Source organism: Babylonia areolata, chromosome 6 (assembly GCF_041734735.1).
Source record: "Babylonia areolata isolate BAREFJ2019XMU chromosome 6, ASM4173473v1, whole genome shotgun sequence".
Lineage (NCBI taxonomy): Eukaryota > Metazoa > Mollusca > Gastropoda > Neogastropoda > Buccinidae > Babylonia > Babylonia areolata.
In genome coordinates, this window is record NC_134881.1 from 13,271,257 (window position 1) to 13,291,163 (window position 19,907).

General features: G+C 43.1%; 1 protein-coding gene across 3 annotated transcripts in view; it reads left to right on the plus strand.

Annotated features, from left to right (window-relative positions):
- LOC143282752 (uncharacterized) overlaps positions 1–19,907 on the plus strand; it is a 330,537-nt gene that overhangs the window by 297,267 nt on the left and 13,363 nt on the right. For all 3 annotated transcript variants that reach the window (XM_076588501.1, XM_076588503.1, XM_076588502.1), the window contains exons 15-20: positions 5,787–5,931; positions 9,330–9,487; positions 12,947–13,137; positions 15,638–15,773; positions 16,296–16,470; positions 18,967–19,070. In XM_076588501.1, the coding sequence (XP_076444616.1) occupies positions 5,787–5,931; positions 9,330–9,487; positions 12,947–13,137; positions 15,638–15,773; positions 16,296–16,470; positions 18,967–19,070 (909 nt within the window). The remainder of the gene's footprint in view (positions 1–5,786; positions 5,932–9,329; positions 9,488–12,946; positions 13,138–15,637; positions 15,774–16,295; positions 16,471–18,966; positions 19,071–19,907) is intronic.

Here is a 19,907-nt window from a genome sequence, read left to right on the forward strand (position 1 = left end):
TCTTTAGTGAACTTTGGGATTCTTTTAAAATAGGTACCGTTCAGATCTCTCCCCTGTGACTGTCACTTCTTACCTTCAGAGTTCAAGATCATGACTGTAGAGACCCTGTGCATTTACTGGTACCACGTAAATGGGGGGATATTTACTTGGCCTGACCGTCTTGTTTTGATTTGTTACTATTCTTGTTGTGTTTTCCTTCCGAGACTGAAAGCAGCAGCTGAGTTATGTTATTTTTACTCCCACTTTTTTCTGTTTTGATAATAACAATCATCTTTTTTTTTTCTTTCTTTTTTTTCGTTCACTTACGCAGACATGCTCTCATATTTCCAAGATCTTGCCAGTCGTAAAAAAAGTAAATTCAGTTCATGTTTTGTCAGTGAAGGTATGGGAAATGTTAACTTGATGGAGTGAAAAGAGCTCTCCTGATTCTTATCTCTGTCTGTCTGTCTGTCTCTGTCTGCTTGCCAATCTCTCTCCCGTTCTCTGTTTTTTTGACATTTGCTTCTGCCTTGGTTTCTCTCTCTCTCTCTCTCTCTCTCACGCCCCCTCAGTTTATCTTTCTCACACCCACTCTCTCATACTCTTATATCGTTAAAGTTGATGAACGTTCATAAACACATGCTGGCACTCTGACTTTTCTCTCCCCTTAGCCCGTAATCTCTCTTGCTCTCTGTCCTTCCTCCTTCACACACGCGCGCACACACACACACACACACACACACACACACACACATGTGCGCGCACACATGCGTGAACACACTGTCTCTCTCTCTCTCTCTCTCTCTCACACACACACACACACACACACACACACACACACACACGCACACACACACGTGCGCACACACACACACGTGTAAACACACACTCTCTCTCGCTCTCGCTCTAGCTCGTTCGCTCACTCACTCACACACACACACACACACACACACACACACACACACACACACACACAAGTCATTCAGGCTGTAGGTGGGTGATCGTGGAAGGACTGGAAAAAGTTCATCAAGCGTTCAGTTTGTGAACGTACAAACGGGACCTGTTGCAGTGATGTCAGTACATGCGTGGGATCCCATGCGTGCTCGCGTTCAACCTCGCTGGGCAGACAGACAGATTTAAAACGCATGTCCACAGGACGTGAGTACGCACGTGTGTGACTGGCCAGGCTTTTGGGGGAGTTGGGGGTGGGGGGGGGGGATATAACGTATAGCTGTGGCAGGGAAGAGGCGGGGGGGGGGGGGGGGACCCCCAAAAAACCACCTCACAACTGGTGTTGGCAGGAGAGCATATTGTGAAGAGAGACGCCGTGTGTACGTGGAAGAAGCAGGTGTTTTATGCTTATGCACACTGAGACGTGAGGTTGCACGGAGGTGGTCTCAGCATGACTCTCAGTCTGTCGTGTGTGTGTGTGTGTGTGTTGATTACCACCCAGATGAAGGTGAAGGAGCGTCTCTCTGTCCAGGATTGTGAACCCGGCTCAGCTGCTTACAGCTGATTTCGGGAGAGAGAGAAGAAAAAAAAGATTTTTTTTTTTTTTTAAGTTAGGAGATGATTGAAAAACTGATGTATTACGTGCATGTCTTAACAATTGCGACAAAATATCAATGTTCTATGAAGATGTAGTTACCTAAACAAAAGTTGGGAGGGGGGGGGGGAGGTTGCACTCAAGCATTTTATGCAAAGCCTCAAGCAGCTCATTTCTTTCAGGTCGAAATCGCATCATATAGTAAATGTGAAGATGGCAGCACTTTTCGCACATCTCATGCATATATAGATGTGTATGTGTGTGTGCGCGCGCGCGTGTGTGTTCATGTGTGTGTGTGTGTGTGTGTGTGTTGTCTTTGTTAGATTTAGAGCGACATTACTGGGAACACAGGATCAACATTATAATACTAGATTAGGCGATATTATGTCGCGAGAGAGAGAGAGAGAGAGGGGGTGGGTGGAATTAAGTGATGTCTTTTACAGCAGTCGGATAAAATCCATTCTTTGCATGGCTAGATTTACAACATTTTGTGTTGCAATATTTTCTGCCAGATGAGAAAGATTTGCATACTTGGGGTTGAACGGGTGCAGCTTGTCAGATATGATCAGGTCTCGCTTTGCAATTTCCTACGCAGGCTGAAGATATTTTCCTAAGGTGGACGTTTGCAACACAGGGTTACTAAGAGGCAGTCTTCACTGTTTCGTCCATCTTCGCCCCGCTGTTTACACAATCACACCTTATACCAGTCAGTGACTCGGGGTAGGAAAGTATGCTTATTTTCAATGATTGACAAGCAGAAGTGGGTCATGATTGCTATATTTATTCCGCAACACAATCCTAAAAAAATGATAATAAATTTAAAAAATCTTGAATTTGCACCGATCTCAAATATATATATATATAATTAATATATATATTTATTGTCAGTACGCAAGCATGAAAACCCAAATGGTTTTGCCAGTTATACGCTGGTCACTCACAAGCAATGTATGGTAAGAGCAGCTTTAAGTCTATGCATAAATCAGCATTTCTTTTTTTTTTTTCTTTTTTTTTTTTTTTTTTTTTTTTTTTTCTTTTTTTGTACATCCCGTTCAGTATTTTTACTTTACATTTTAAACTGTGCACAATACAACGATTTTCTCAATCTCTTTCCTTGTAGGCTTATTCTTCATCGTTAGAGCATAGATTTTCATTATGATATTATCATAACAGAATATGATGATAATCGCGTTTGCATCACCAGAGAATTTTTATGGCAGTGGCAGGGAGATTGAGAAACTAACCTGGTCACCTGCAGGGAGTCTTTCGGAAATTCTCCCCCAGCTGTCCTGATGTCTTTTCAGCACCTTGCACCAGACAGTGGAAGAAAGTAGTTTCCTCCCTGTGGTAAGAGCTGACAGAAAAGACTGTGAGATGGAAGTGATAGCTGGTGAGAACACACCGCGGGGAAATTAGTCTGCTGTCTTTCCTTGTGTCTGACACAGTCAGGAAGCACAGACCTACATTTCCCCCAAGTTAGTTGTTTGGAGCAGACATCATAAACGGGGTAAGTAGTGGGGGAGATAAAAGAGAACCTTGATGCCCACCAGAGTTCTTCTTCTGCGTTCACTCGTATGCACACGAGTGGGCTTTTACGTGTATGACCATTTTTACCCCGCCATGTAGGCAGCCATACTCCGTTTTCGGGGGTGTGCATGCTGGGTATGTTCTTGTTTCCATAACCCACCGAACGCTGACATGGATTACAGGATCTTTAACGTGCGTATTTGATCTTCTGCTTGCATATACACACGAAGGGGGTTCAGACACTAGCAGGTCTGCACATATGTTGACCTGGGAGATCGTAAAAATCTCCACCCTTTACCCACCAGGCGCCGTCACCGTGATTCGAACCCGGGACCCTCAGATTGACAGTCCAACGCTTTAACCACTCGGCTATTGCGCCCGTCACACCAGAGTTCAAGTCAGATGTTTGCTCTCCCCCCCTTCGGGGGACTTAATGTTTGAAAGTCAGAAACTTGTTGACACAAACTGGTGTCGGCATTTAGCTTGATGGGCTGAGTGTTGAGCTGGGAAGAAACTATTGTTGTACTGAATGCTCAACTAAAATCAGGGACAATAATATGTTAATGAACATTTAGACACTGGATGCTGGAGAACACATTGAAAGCCTAGAAACACAGCATCCAGAACAGACCTGTTTGCCGGATAGGTAAACGGCAATACATTTGTGAAAGAAGTTTGTCACGGACTTAAAACAGTAAAGGACTCCCAAGTATTTTCATAACTACACCCATACGTGCAACTGGTCTGTACTTATTTAGTGTAGATATTCTCACGGACTGGTGATTTATTGATGATCTGAAGCTGTATGGTAGGAAAAAAAATAATGATTGGAAATTACATGAAAACATGAACGAACTGATGTGCACACTTTAAAACACAAGGGCTTACATCAGCTTCCATGACTACAATGGATAAGGATAACAACAAAGAACAAAGTTTCCATTGGTGATCACTTGGCATACTGGGATAGCATTAAAACAGTGATGATGATAATGAAGAATGATCTTGTTATTCGAAGTGATATTTCATATAATTATGCTAAACTGCATTTTGTAGTTTAAGATTGTTGAAACAGCAATAGCAATAGTGCCTGTTATTTTGGTGACATTGATCAGACAGCAGTCTCACTATTCATGCTGCTGTTTCTGATCCCTCTGGTGATATTTCCACGTACATTCGACTCCATACATACGCTCAGAGGAATAATTCTTGCTCTTTTCTGTACGTGTAGGCCTTTGCACGCAGAAAACCTCACATACTTAACAACAACAACAACAGTGCAGAAATGCTTAAGTCCTCAGTTGAACTGCATTTAGCATTCATGATCTGTTGTGACAAGATAACATGTTGAGAAACGGTTGACTTTTAACGTCCCTCCGCACCTTTCACCCAGTGCAGGATAACCCCATGTTCACTCACGTTTAGTGATCGGCGATACGTTTCAGCTATATCGTGCCTGTCAGTCCTGTTAGCGCGGGTACGCTCTGTCTTCGCCTGTTTAAAACCCGCGGTTGGGTGCATCATGAGAGGCGTATACATCACGACCCAGATTTATCTGTGGCATGTTTTGTAGCAAGCACGGGAGAATTAAGTGGGTGTTAAGTTCTCCTAATGGTGTTGGCTTAGTGTCTGAAACGTGTAATCGGCAAAACATGATTTATGGGAGTGATAGACGCACACTTTTTTTTCTTTTCTTTTTTTTTCTCTCTGGTTGTTAATGCACTCCGTCTACCCCTTGACACAGCAGGTGTGAGTGTCTGATCATGGACAGTTGTGTTTGTTACTTGGCGTGATATCTCGTTCTCATCCAAGATTCAGTTGCAGGTGTTAAATCTTTTTTCTTCTTCTTCTTTCTTTCTTTCTTTCTCTTTTTCTTTCTTTTTTTACTCCCATTTTTTTCTTTTTTCTTTTTCTTTTCTTTTTTTTTGTAAAGACAGCATAGAGACTAGATCTACATGGGCTGGGTTTTCATTTTCAGTATTGTGGTGAGGATGTTCTGTGGATGAAAGCCGGGAAAGAGATACAAAACAAATATTTCACGAAGAAAAACAATGTTCCAAACTGCTCGTTTCAGTAATCGGCGTCCACTTTCTATGCATTCTTCAGACCTTTGTGTCATAGTTCAATCAGATCAGTATGTGCGTGCATGCACTTTACCGATTCTCACTTCCCCACCACCACTTTACCGATTCTCAATTCCCCACAACCACATTACCGATCCTCAGTTCCCCACAACCACATTACCGATTCTCAATTCCCCACCACCACATTACCGATTCTCAATTCCCCACAACCACATTACCGATTCTCAGTTCCCCACCACCACATTACCGATCCTCAATTCCCCACCACCACTTTACCGATTCTCAATTCCCAACAACCACTTGACCGATTCTCAATTCCCCACAACCACTTTACCGATTCTCAAGTCCCCACAACCACTTTACCGATTCTCAATTCCCAACAACCACTTGACCGATTCTCAAGTCCCCACAACCACTTGACTGATTCTCAATTCCCCACCACCACTTTACCGATTCTCAATTCCCCCACCACCACTTTACCGATTCTCAGTTCCCCACAACCACTTTACCGATTCTCAATTCCCCACCACCACTTTACCGATTCTCAATTCCCCCACCACCACTTTACCGATTCTCAATTCCCCACAACCACTTTACCGATTCTCAATTCCCCACCACCGCACTTCACTGTCCCTGCACTGTGTGAGCAGGACTCGGAGCTGAACGAGCTGCGGGTGACTATCGAGGCCCTGAGGCGGCAGAGCGGGCTGGCCATCGCTGACCCCACCGTGCTCAGCCCCGCCACCAGCCGCCGCCACACCTCCCCGGCCATGGTCTCCAAGGACCTGCAGTCTGGTCAGTACATGGTTTGTGTGTGGGGGGGGGTTTTGTTGTTTTTTTTCTGGCACCATGCCACCATCCATTCCCGTTTTTGTTAAAGTGAGCGCGCATGTGCAGCGCGTGACACACACACACACACACAAGCGCATGCACGCACGCACGCACGCACGCACGCACGCACGCACGCACGCACGCACACACACACACACACACACACACACACACACACACACACACACACACGGAATCTCTGTCTCTCAGTCTGTCTGTCTGTGTGTGTGTGTCTCTCTCTCTCTCTCTCTCTCTCTCTCTCTCTCTCACGCACAGACACACACACGCACGCACACACGCACACACACGGAGTCTCTCTCTGTCTCCTAGTCTGTCTGTCTGTCAGTCTCTCTCTCTCTCTCTTGCTCTCGCACGCACACACACACACACACACACGCGGGCGCGCGCGCGCACACACACCTCAGCCCCTGCTACAGTCTCTAAGGCCCTGCAGTCTGTTGAGCACTGGCACTGTGCCAAATGTCCCCTTCCTTCATGACAAATTAAGAGTTCTGGTTCCTGCACATTGTCTTTTGGCCGGGTGCCAGCCAGAGAGAAGTGACAAATGTGACATACTAGGGGCAGAAAACTGAAAAGAAGATGTGTATGGATATGATTGTGTATTACATTTGTTGTTGTAAGAGTTTGTGTGTGTGTGTATATATATATATATATATATATATATATATATATATATATATATATATATATATACACATACATACATACATACATACATTTGTGGAGTTTGTGTGTGTGTGTGTGTGTGGTTGTGTCTGTGTGTGTGTGTGTGTGCACATTTGAACAGATCAACTGTGCATATGGCTTTGTGCTCTAGATACATTGAGCATTGTTTATTTTCAAGTTGTGTTTTTTATGTTTGTATCATTTTTTTAAAGCATTCTTTGTGTCATTGTAAAACAAGTAGTACCATGTAGTTACACGCTCCACAAATATTCTTTAACCCCCTAAATGCTGCTGACAAGGGTGCTCCTCAATGAAAGGCAGTCACCTGAGATAAAACTGAGCTTACAGTTCAGAATATTAGTCACCATTTTTTGTTGTTGTTTTTTTTACTGGTGATTCATCCTCTTCGGATTACATTACTTTCTGAGCAGTAAAATCACTGGCACCATATAAACTGCACTGAAACTGATGTTCATCTTAATTCACCAAGTCAGCAGTTAAGCGGTTGATAATGATGATAATGATTTGCAGTGACTGAGAGCGAGGCAGGCATTGGGTGGCAGTTCATTTCAGTTCAGTTTCTCAAGGAGGTGTCACTGCGTTCGGACAAATCCATATACACCATGCCACATCTGCCAAGCAGATGCCTGACCAGCAACATAACCCAACATACTTAGTCAGGCCTTGAGAATTGGGTGGCAGATCTCCTTCAATATCCTTTTGAATGATGATAATAATGATTGTAATAATAGTGATAATAATACCAATAATAATGCCAAAATGAAATCTGCAGATGTTACACCACTTCTGAATCAGTTAACTGGCTTCCTATAGAGTCCCACATTCAAAATAGGCTGGCAACACTCACCTTCAGACATTTTGATGAGTCTCTTTCCTTGTATATGTCTTCTGCACTGGAAACTTATGAACCATGTAGAATATAAAGATCCAGTTTTGAGAAGTTGCTTTTAAGTCCCAAGGACTAATCAGAAATACACAGGAAATAGGTCTTTCAGAGTGTAAGTTCCCCAAGTTTGAAATTCTCTACCATCATCTCTCAGAAGTGCACCTGATCTCCATTCCTTTAAGTCAGATTTGAAAACTTACCTTTTCTGTAAGTATTTCTGTTCTGGGCACAACGCAAATACCAGTCTGTTTATCAGCCAGTGTTTCAGTATTAGTGTTTATGTATTCATATTTAAATGCACTCTGTATTTTACATATTTTGGACTCAGGTGTATTGTCATGTTGACAGTAAGTGATAACAGATAATAATGCCTTGCAGAGTGAGATCTCCTGTAATATTCTTCAATAATGATGATGATGATGATAAGATAGAAAATAATGCCGTGAAGTGATGGAGAGTGGTGTGGGCATCATGCAGCAGATCTGCTTTGATATTGAATGATAATAATAATAATAATAATGGTAGTACTACTGCCTTCCAGTGATGGAGAGTGGGGTGAGCATTGCATGGCAGATCTGTGTTATTCTTTAATAATGATAATAATAGTAATAATGGTAGTACTATGCCTTCCAGTGATGGAGAGGGGGGCAAACATTGCATGGTAGATCTGTAATAATCTTTAATAATGGTAATAATGATAATAACAATGATAAAGATGGTAATACTACTGCCTTCCAGTGATGGAAAGCGGGGTGAACTTTGCACAGCAGACCTACTCTGTATCCAAGAATAATAATGATAATAGTAATGGTAGTACTACTGCCTACCAGTGATGGAGAGTGGGGCAAGCATTGCGCGGCAGACCTACTTTATATCCAAGAATGATAATAATAATCATAATAGTAATGATGATAATGGTAGTACTACTGCCTTCCAGTGATGGAAAGCAGGGTGAGCATTGCCTGGCAGATCTGTGACATTCTTTGATAATGATAATAATAATCATAATAATAATAATAATGGTAGTACTAATGCTTTCCAATGATGGAGAGTGGGGTAAGCGTTGGACAGCAGATCTACTCTCTATCCAAGAATAGTAATAATAATGATAGTGATAATAATAGTAGTACTACTGCCTTTTAATGATCGAGAGTGGGGCGAGCATTGCAAGGCAAATCTACTCTATATCCAAAGACCTCCATAGCAACATCGTCTTCATCATTGTCATCCTCCTCCTCCATCATCATCAATATAGACAAAACAGTCTCAAAGTCTGTGGCCTTTTATGCCCTGCTCTCATGGTGACCTGTTTCAATACCCCTCCACTTCTGTGCTTGGGGTGAGTCCTGTCAATGTCGTCAGTGTCGGCAGATTCATGGGGGGGTGTTGTGTCTCCACTCTGGGAGGGACACTCACTCAGTCTGGCTCCGCGACTAAGCCATTATTGTCGTTAGTAGGGGGCTTAGTAGGTGGTGTCCTAAGTACATTAAATCAGGCACCACTTAACACCACTGATGTGACGCAGCAGCAGTGCAGGGTCTCCTCTAGTGTGTGGCCTCCTGGCAACCTAACATCGATGGTTCCCTGCGGACTGCCGACGCTGGAACTGTGACGTACAAAACTGGGTGTGGCCGTGTATGGGGGAATCTAAATGAGCGGCGTGGGAGTAACGCCGCTGAAACGGTGCTGATGATGGGGCAGCAAAAAAAGAAGAAGAAAAATCCAGTACTGATAACAATGATAATACTGGTAATACTATGCCTTCCAGTGATGGAGAGCGGGGCCAGCATTGCACGGCAGATCTCCTCAGACAGTGTGAGCAGCATCAACAGTCTGTCCAGTGCCTGCAGCATGACCAGCCAGCAGTCCGCCGCCACCGATGGCGAGGGGAGGAGGGGCAGCAAGGCCGCCAAGAAGAAAGGATGGGTAAGTTCGGTGTCTTACTGTGTTGTTCACTGTCTACAAGGTGCTGCAGATTTTCCAAAAATAGAATAAAATAATTTTTTACGGAAGCTTATTGGGGTATTGCACAATATCTCAAGTAATGTTACACTTTAAAAAATGTCATGAATAAAGAAATACAGAGAGAATGGGAAAAAAAAAGTGCTGCAGATTGTAAGGGTCATTCTCCAAATTTTGACTCTTTCACAATCATAGGCGACTTTAGTTGACTAGACAGTGCACCACCACAGGCGACTTTAGTCAACATCAAGGGTCACATTAACAAAACCACTTTTCACATTGTGACAAAGGTTAACAGCTGCAGCCAGTTTCCCGCTAACAGAACAATAACTAGCCCCCTGACCCACTTTGAAGTGAACAAGTCCACTGGGTTGTTTTGACTTGAACCAAAGCCTGTGACTTAGAGCATTGTATCTGAAATATTTGGCACTGGGGAGTGTTTTTCACTCAGAAACGTGACAGTGACAGAGTTAAAGAATCTCCAGTGCTATTATTACATAAGGCAAAGCATTTTATAAGATGCACATTGACATGATAAATAAGAAATAGAGTATAAGTCGGTTGATCATTTCACTGCTGCAGCCATGTTCAAGGGATGTTGAAGCCCTGATATCATTACCGAAACTTTCTCTACATGTTGCATCATCTGCTTTCCTGTCCTGTGTCAAAGTCCACCTTCTTGAATCTGTCCTGTCCATGCACCCTTCGTGAGTTGTTTGTGAGCTGTTTTAACTCTGATCAGTATCAGTAGCTCAAGGAGGCGTCACATTTCGGTCAAATCCATTCTGATCAGTATCAGTAGCTCAAGGAGGCGTCACTGCGTTCGGTCAAATCCATTCTGATCAGTATCAGTAGCTCAAGGAGGCGTCACTGCGTTCGGTCAGATCTATATACGCTACACCACATCTGCCAAGCAGATGCCTGACCAGCAGCGTAACCCAACGCACTTAGGCCTTGAGAAAAAAAAAGAAAAAAATAATAAATAAATAAATTAAAATAAAAAGAATAAATAAAAAATGATAGATAAATTTACCTCTGATTCATGGGAAGGCTTCATTTGTTTTCATTGCCACTAACATCATATTTCTGGTGGACCATGACACAATTCTGATTCACAACAGTGGTTTGACAGATTTTAATCATTCAGTAGGTGCACAATGTTGCAAGGTGCGTGGGTCGTGTTGCAGAGAAAAGTATCGCCTCCTATTTTATCAGAAATGGTATATGTGTTGAAGAAGTTATGGGATGTGTGCAGAGTGTATGGAGCAGTGCTGGCGTGTTTTCCTATAAGGCAGGCATGGTGTGTATTTTGTATGTTTGGCATGATGTACTGATCTTGTCAAACTGGTGCATAGAATAGCTGGCAGGTTTGCTGTGTTGGCTACTAGTGTGGATTTGGGATGTTTCATTTTTGTTTGCATTTATTATAGTTTTCATTTGCATCTGTTGTATTTTTCAAAGGATCTAAATAAGGAAGGGTGTTTTTATTTTATTTATTTGTCTTTCTTTTATTGTTTTTTTTTTTTCTCTGTAGCATTAGTTCTGATCTCAATATTTTGCTTTTTGCTGTTTTACCTTCTTCTATGCATTCTTCTACACATTTTTCTCTTCATCTAATTAATTTTTTTGCATTAATAATTAGTTGATTCGAGTTGATACATAGTCTGTTGTACAGTGATGTATTCTTTGATTAAGTATTGATGGTTTTGCCTTGGACAAACACACTTTATTATTTGTTTACTTCAATGACTTAACACACATGAAAATATAAGTAACACAAAACATAGAAATGCAACCACATTACCCAACTTAAAGTGGCAATATGCCAGAATAAAGAGACTGGTCTTTAACAGCTTGCTTCTAAGCAGAAACCAGGCACTTACATACATAAACAATAGTAAAGGACAGTTTCAGTTTTCAGTTTCAGTTGCTCAAGGAGGCGTCACTGCGTTCGGACAAACCATATACGCTACACCACATCTTCCAAGCAGATGCCTGACCAGCAGCGTAACCCAACGCGCTTAGTCAGGCCTTGAGAAAAAAAAAAAAGAAAAAAAAAGCGGGGGAATAAATAATAGATAGCTTACATAAATAAATAAATAAATGAATAATAATTATAATATAGAAAAAGGTAGTAGTAATAATAATAGTAATACTAATAAAATGATTAAGAAAAAATAAATAAACAAAAAATAAAAAAAATAAAATAAAATAAATAAATACTAATAATAATAAAAATAAATCAATAAATAAGACAACAATGGTGATAAATAAGCGAGTAAATGTAAAACATGAAGACACACATTCACACACACACCCACACATGCACAACAGAAATGCACCAAACATGCAGTTTCACAGATATGAAAGCACAGTCAAATACATATAAACGTACATGAGTTCCAACACACACACACACACACACATTACCTTGCACCTCCTCTACCCCCCTCCTCCACACACTCATTTCTAGTCTAAGTATCGCAGCTTCCACGGCACACACACACACACACACACACAAATGCACACTCACAGAGATGAACACTTACTTGTACAAGCACACACACATACGCCCATATCTCCCACCCCCAACCCCACACACATATATACAAAGATATATATACGTTCCAATATCCTGTTGCTCCCACAGTGTAGGAATGCATATACTCAAGGACAGTAAAGGACAGTCAAAAACAGAATCAAAAAGAACATACATACTCCTTACACAAAAACGATTCTCCATCCAATATGTGCTTTATTAACGGTTATTTATCAAGAGCAGGTAGCAAACCCGATGAGCACTACATAGTGCAAAACAGCTGTCGTTTGCTGTGGAAACCAACCTTCCTTTTGGAGATACATTAGGACCAACGTGGGCATAAGTGGGAGCTTTTTAAAACCACCACCCCACCCCAAACACAAAGACAGTTTTAAAGGTTAAAAGATTAACCAAGACTGTTTTTTTGGTGTGTTCTCCATTTCTTAATGGAAAAGCGAAGATATCTGGGCTTGGATTTATTATTTTATCTATAATCACAAAACATGCATCATCCAGTGAGCCCAACAGGTCATGGTGCGGTGTCCTGTTTTTTATCTTTGGATTGACTATCAAGACTCTCTCTCTCTCTCTCTGTCTCTGTGTGTGTGTGTGTGTGTGTGTACTTTTGACCTCCTTCCAGGGCCGGAGGCCTGGAGATTAAAGTTTTTGTTCTTGTTCTCTCTCTCTCTCTCTCTCTCTCTCTCTCTCTCTCTCTCTCTCTCTCTATATATATATATATATATATATGTGTGTGTGTGTGTGTGTGTGTGCGTGTGTGTGTTTACATATATATGTATATTAGTTTTTGTTTTTGTATTCACACATATTATCATATTAATTACCAGTTAGATGAATAAAGCTGTGTGGTGCTGTTTGCCTGGCAGCTTCGCAGTTCCTTCAGCAAGGCGTTTTCGGGCAAGAAGCCCAAGAAGATCAAGACGGGGTCGTTTTCGGACGTGGAGATGGACCCCCACAGTTTCCGCACCAACGCCTCGGCTCCCAACTCCCCGCTCATGCAGATCGGGCACATGCCCGGGGCCATGGGCACCCTCAAGAGTTCACATTCCTCCGGGGCGTAAGTAGCATGGAGTTATTTCCCCTTTCTTTTGTTTGGGATTTGTTGTTTATGCATTTCTCTGGGGAGTAAGTACCATAGTATGACTGATGACCATGCCACCATCACACTGCTTCCCTGTTGGCTGGGGGTTGTGTGTGTGTGTGTTTCAGCACCCCTCCCCCACCCCCTTCACCACATCTAATCCCTCACCCCTTCTCTACATCCATTGTATGAGGAAGTGTGTGAGTGCTAGAATGAATGTGGATGTGTCTAAATTACCGTGTAGTTAGTTGACAAACTAATCAAAGGAAGAAGAAGAAGAAAGTACTGAGAGTTGTCTCCTTTGACCAGGATTCTTTATTGTTGTTATTGTTGTGTGTTTAAGCTTACCCTTGACTTCTGGTTGTAACAAATATGTAAATTTGTCTTTTGCAGTTTTTCTGTGAGGTAATAGAGGGTATTTGACTTTCATGTCTGGGTGGTTTGGGGTGGAGGGACAACTGTTGTTCCAGTTTTCTGTCTGTATCTCACTATTCCCACCTTTTCTATCCCCCTCCTCTCTCTCTCTCTCTCTCTCTCTCTATGTACCTCCCTCCCTATCTCCATCACCCTCTCTCTCTCTCTCTCTCTCTCTCTCTCTCTCTCTCTCTCTCTCTCTCTCTCCCCTCTCCATTTTTCCTTTTTGAGGGCTTGATGAAAAAACATTGTCTGCTTATTCTGTTACCGTAAAAAATTAAATTCATTGATTCAAAAATTTATTAATTCAATCTGAGTCTGATTTTCGCAATTTGATATCATCAGCACAACTGAGGAATGAAAACACATCATTAGAGACAGTAACTTTGGATGGGGAGCTTTCTTTCTCTCAATGTCAGACTGCTTTTCATATCATAATTCAGTTAGTATAGATAGTGAATAGGAATTGACCGTAACAGGCAGTAACTTTGGATGGCGGTTTATGGCTGGTCTTTTTTCTCGTCACTCACACTGATTTCTGTATCATAATGTTAGGCAGATGATGAATGAAAACTCCAAACAGGATGGTGGTGGATGATGTCTTTGATCTTTATTCCTCTCACTTTCTCTGACCGATTTTTGTATCACATTATTCGCATAGACAATGAATAAATACTTATCATTACAGGCAGTAACTTTGGATGGGAGGAGGGGCGGGGAGGGTGGGGGTCTGATCTTTCTTCCTCACACTCTCTGACTGGTTTTTGTATCATAATGGTACTGTTAGCATAGCATTGAATGAGAACCGGCTTACATCACAGACTGACATAAGCTTACAGTTAGGCCAACAGCAAAGTGAGAGCTGTATGATCAGTGGTGTCTCCACTGTAATTGAAAGTCATTTACAGTTTAGTCTTTTGTGAAGGACTATGACTTTGAAACTAGGAGGCAAGATTGCGCTGGCTCTTAGTGCTGCAGCCTTGGGGGCTAGTCAGGCTTTGGGAACCATCCCAACACTGACTATCCTTAAACCCTCTTGGCCGAGAGAGTGAAGATGTAACTTTGGTAAGACACTCTCCATTATAATCACAGTCTAGCCTGGATAGTCAGGACAGCAGATGCCTCCTCTGCTGTTCTGTGGTCATGATTTGACACTGCCATCATACAAAAAATACTAAAGAATGAGAACTCAGGTAAGAACTTATATGTATGTTTGAAAAAAAAAAAAAGAAAGAAAGAAAGAATCTGCAAGCTGGTGAAGGAAATTCTGTTTGATGGGGAGGCAAAGAAGAGTATCATTATTACAGCAGCTAGGAGGTCTATGTCTAGTGGAGAGGGCTACTTGTTAATGTCTGACATTACTCAAATTATTGTGAGAGGGATGACTTTGTTTTGTTTGTGGAAAATATACTTGTCAGACATCTTTGTAAAGGCAGTGACCATCCACCATGATGGTTTAACTGCTTGACTGATGGAATCTATATGCAGTTTCCACTTTTTTGGGGGAAAAAAATGATAACTCGTGATAGTAGGCTGAGTTAGAAAATAATAAGAACTCTTGACTGCAGGCTGAGTTGGAAATGATAAGAAGTCATGACGGTCGCAATAGCCAAGTGGTTAAAGCGTTGGACTGTCAATCTGAGGGTCGCAGGTTCGAATCACGGTGACGGCACCTGGTGGGTAAAGGGTGGAGATTTTTACGATCTCCCAGGTCAACATATGTGCAGACCTGCTTGTGCCTGAACCCCCTTCATGTGTATATGCAAGCAGAAGATCAAATACGCACGTTAAAGATCCTGTAATCCATGTCAGCGTTTGGTGGGTTATGGAAACAAGAACATACCCAGCATGCACACCCCCGAAAACAGAGTATGGCTGCCTACATGGCGGGGTAAAAACGGTCATGCACGTAAAGGTCCACTCGTGTACATACGAGTCAACGTAGGAGTTGCAGCCCATGAACGCAGAAGAAGAAGAAGAAGAAGTCATGATTGCAGGCTGAGTTAGAAATGATAAGAACAGATGACATCAGAATGAGTGCTGGGTGTGTGTGTTGCTGCAGACTGAGTGATGCAGACGTGGGTGTCCTCAAGCAGCAGCTACGAGAGAAGGACGCCAAGCTGACGGACATTCGCCTGGAGGCACTGTCCTCTGCCCATCAGCTGGAGCAGCTCCGAGAAACCATGACAAAAATGAAGGTAACTTTCTTGGTGGTTTGGAGTGCGTGTGTGTGTATGTGTGTTGCTGTGCATTGTTAGATTTGTTTATATGTTTGGTGGGGTGCTGTGAACATGTTGGTAGTAATCTGCATTTAGTCTCACCCTTTTGTTTTGGTGGATATTTCCACATCAATCTGTGTGCTTGTGTGTGTGTGATGTGTGCGTTGTTCTTTTCTTTGTGCTGTGTATTGTAGTTTTGCTTATGTGTTTGGCATGGTGCTGCAAACGATTTGGCAGTATCTGAATTATATATCCCCATGTTTGTTTAGTGAGGATATTACCACACTGACGTCAAGGTAGGATGTGTGGTGTACAAGTGGGTGTGTGTATGTATTTGTATTGTTTGTTTTCTACCCAGAATGCAAAGAGGAAGGATTGTATAAATTTTCTATACTAAGCAGATGCCTCCTCTGCTGTTCTGATGGTCATAGTCGGACACAACTGACTGTCATACATATGTATACTGTTGTAAACAATGCTTCATCACCGCTTTGTCCCCAGAACGAGATGAACGCACTGAAAGCGGACAACGACCGTCTGCACAAGCTGATGTCGTCCAGCCGCACCATCCACTTCCCCCAGCCCGCCTCCCTCACCCACACCCACACCCACACCCGCGCTGCCAGCAGTGACTCCCTGGACCGCTCCCTCAGCCTCACCGACCAGTCCAGTCTGGGTGAGGGAGGGAAGGATTTTTTTGTGGGGGATGGGGGTGGGGGTGGTAAGGGGATGGGAATGGGGAGAGATTTGAAAGAGGGATTGTGCAGGGATTGTTGTGAGCTTTTCCCTCAGCCGGTCCAATTTCAAATTGGGTGAGGGGTGGAGTTGTTTTGATTGGTTTTTGTTGTAGTTTTTTTTGTGTGTATGTTTTTTTCTTTTTTGGGGGGAAGGGTGGGGGGGAATGGGGAGAGGATCGAAACAGGATTGTGGAGTGATGGCCCAGAGGTAACGTGTCCGCCTTCACACTGTGACCTCACACATGCATGTCGGCTATATACAAGTGATGGCCAAGAAGCAATGTGTCCGCATGGGAAGCGAGAGAATCTGAGTGCGCTGGTTTGAATCACGTTTCAGCCGCCAATATTTTCTCCCCCTCCACTAGACCTTGAGTGGTGGTCTGGACGCTGGTCATTCGGATGAGACGATAAATCGAGGTCCCGTGTGCAGCATGCACTTAGCGCACGTAAAAGAACCCACAGCATCAAAAGGGTTGTTTCTGGCAAAATTCTGTAGAAAAACCACTTCGATAGGGGGAAAAAAAATGCACGCAGGAAAAAATACACACAAAAAAAGGTGGCGCGCTGTAGTGTAGTGACACACTCTCCCTGGGGACAGCAGCCCGAATTTCACACAGAGAAATCTGTTGTGATAAAAAGAAATACAAATACACATACAAAACAGGGATTGTGCAGGGATTACTGAGAGCTTTTTCTCTGAGCCAGTCCAGTTGGGTGAGGTATGGAATTGTTTTGGTTGGTTTTTATGTTGTTAGGTTTTTTTGTTGTTCTTGTTGTTGGTGGTGTTTTTTTTGGGGGGAGAGGGGTACGGGGGAGGTGGTTGAAACAAGGATTATGCAGGGATTATTCAGAGCTTTTCACTCAGCCAGTCCAAGTGGGTGAGGGGTGGAGTTGTTTTCGTTGGTTTTTGTGGTTGTTTTTCTTTTGGTGGGTGGGGAGTAAGGGGAGGGGGATGGGGAGAGGATTGAATCAGGGATTGTGCAGGGATTATTGAGAGCTTTTCCCTCAACCAGTCTGATTGGGTGAGGGGTGGAGTTGTTTTGTTGGTTTTTGCTGGCTTTTTTGTTGTTTTTTTTGTTTTTGTTTTTTTTTGTTTCGTTGGTTTTGGGGGGGCAGGGGGATTTTTTTGTTGTTTTTTTTGTGGGTTTTTTGGGGGGGTTAAGGGGGGGGGATGTGATGTGGGAGGAGGCCTGGGGGGTTGAAACGGGGATTGTGCAGGGATTATTGAGAGCTTTTTTCCTCGGCCAATCCAGTTGGGTGAGGTGGTGGAGTTGTTTTGGTTGGTTTTTATGTTGTTAGGGTTTTTTGTAGTTGTTCTTGTTGTTGGGGGGGAAGGGGGTGTGGAGGGGGGGGTTTGAAACGAGGATTGTGCAGGGATTATTGAGAGCTTTTCACTCAGCCAACCAATTAAATTGGGTGAGGGGTGGAGTTGTTTTGGTTGGTGGATTTTGTTGTTGTTTTTTTTTGTGGTTTTTTTTGGGAGGGTGGGGGGGGGGGATGTGATGTGGGAGGCCTGGGGGGTTGAAACGGGGATTGTGCAGGGATTATTGAGAGCTTTTTTCCTCAGCCAATCCAGTTGGGTGAGGTGGTGGAGTTGTTTTGGTTGGTTTTTATGTTGTTAGGGTTTTTTGTAGTTGTTCTTGTTGTTGGGGGGGAAGGGGGTGTGGAGGGTGGGGTTTGAAACGAGGATTGTGCAGGGATTATTGAGAGCTTTTCACTCAGCCAACCAATTAAATTGGGTGAGGGGTGGAGTTGTTTTGGTTGGTGGATTTTTTTGTGGTTTTTTTTTGGGAGAGGGTGGAGGGGGGGGATGTGATGTGGGAGGAGGCCTGGGGGGTTGAAACATGGATTGTGCAGGGATTATTGAGAGCTTTTCCCTCAGCGAGGTCAATCTTGGTGATGGGGCTGGGCAGGAGGCGGTTGGCTGTTGGTGTTGTTTTGGGGGTTTTATTGGTGGGGGGGGGGGACAGGGTTGAAGGTGGGGAGGATTGAAATGGGGATTGTGCAGGGATCATTAAGAGCCTCTCCTTCAGTCGCACTGACCAGTCCAGTCTGTGAGAGGGGAATGTTTTTTTGGGAGGGTTTGGGGGATGGGGGGGGGGATTATTGTGAGAGGGATGAGAGGCTGTTTCTTTGTATCCAGTGTTCCAGTATCCAGTATGAAAAAGTGTTTTGAGTGATGGTGTGCAATAACTCTGCAAACAGGAGTTCATTCTTTCTGAAAGAGTTGTGGTGTTCACAGGACTTAAGTCTTCTGCTGCCTTTGATTTACCTTGTGGAAAGCAGTGTTTAGTTCTGAAGGCAAACTAAACTTTGGGACAGTTGGGTGACTGTGAACGTTTCTTAAAGGCCTGATAATTGTACTTTTGCTTCTGACATGTGTGATGGTTTCATTTCTATGTAATTACTTGCATTTTTATATTTTGTTTTGACAGACATGTTATTAGCAGAGACAGCAGCCAATGACCGAGATGGGAAGAGGGTGACCATCACAGTGTACCAAGGTTCGAACCCCGATCCATCCAGACCTGGACCCGAGGTACACACAACAGGGCAAATACATAGCTCTGTTTTATTTCAGATATGAAGGAAGCATTGCCTCATCCCTGAGGTACACACAACCTAGTGGAGTGATGGCCTAGAGGTAACGCGTCCGCCTAGGAAGTGAGAGAGAATCTGAGCACGCTGGTTCGAATCACGGCTCAGCCGCTGATATTTCCTCCCCCTCCACTAGACCTTGAGTGGTGGTCTGGACACTAGTCATTCGGATGAGACAATAAACCGAGGTCCTGTGTGCAGCATGCACTTAGCGCACGTAAAAGAACCCACGGCAACAAAAGGGTTGTTCCTGGCAAAATTCTGTAGAAAAGTCCAGTTCGATCTGAAAAACAAATAAAACTGCATGCAGGAAAAAATGCCCCCCCAAAATGGGTGGCGCTGTAGTGTAGCGATGCGCTCTCCCTGGGGAGAGCAGCCCGAATTTTACACAGAGAAATCTGTTGTGATAAAAAGAAATACAAATACAACACGACAAATACATAGCTCTGTTTTATTTCAGATATGAAGGCAGCACTGCCTCATCACAATTAACTCACTTTGTACTGCTGATTAGGACTTTCCCCACAGACGACCCATTTGTAAGGGTGAGAAGTAAAATCGCCAAAAAAACAAATGTTAGAATTTATTAACTGAAAACTTCGACTGATCAGTAACATAACAAGTTAGTTGAGGACAAAATATTGGACTTCTCCCTTCTTATGCTGTCATACAGTAAGATAATAAAAGAATCCATATTTTTTGTTCAAAATTTGCACACACTGATGACTTGTAAATGAATCCTGGAGAGCACAAAGAGTTGGAAACAGATTAATTTCAG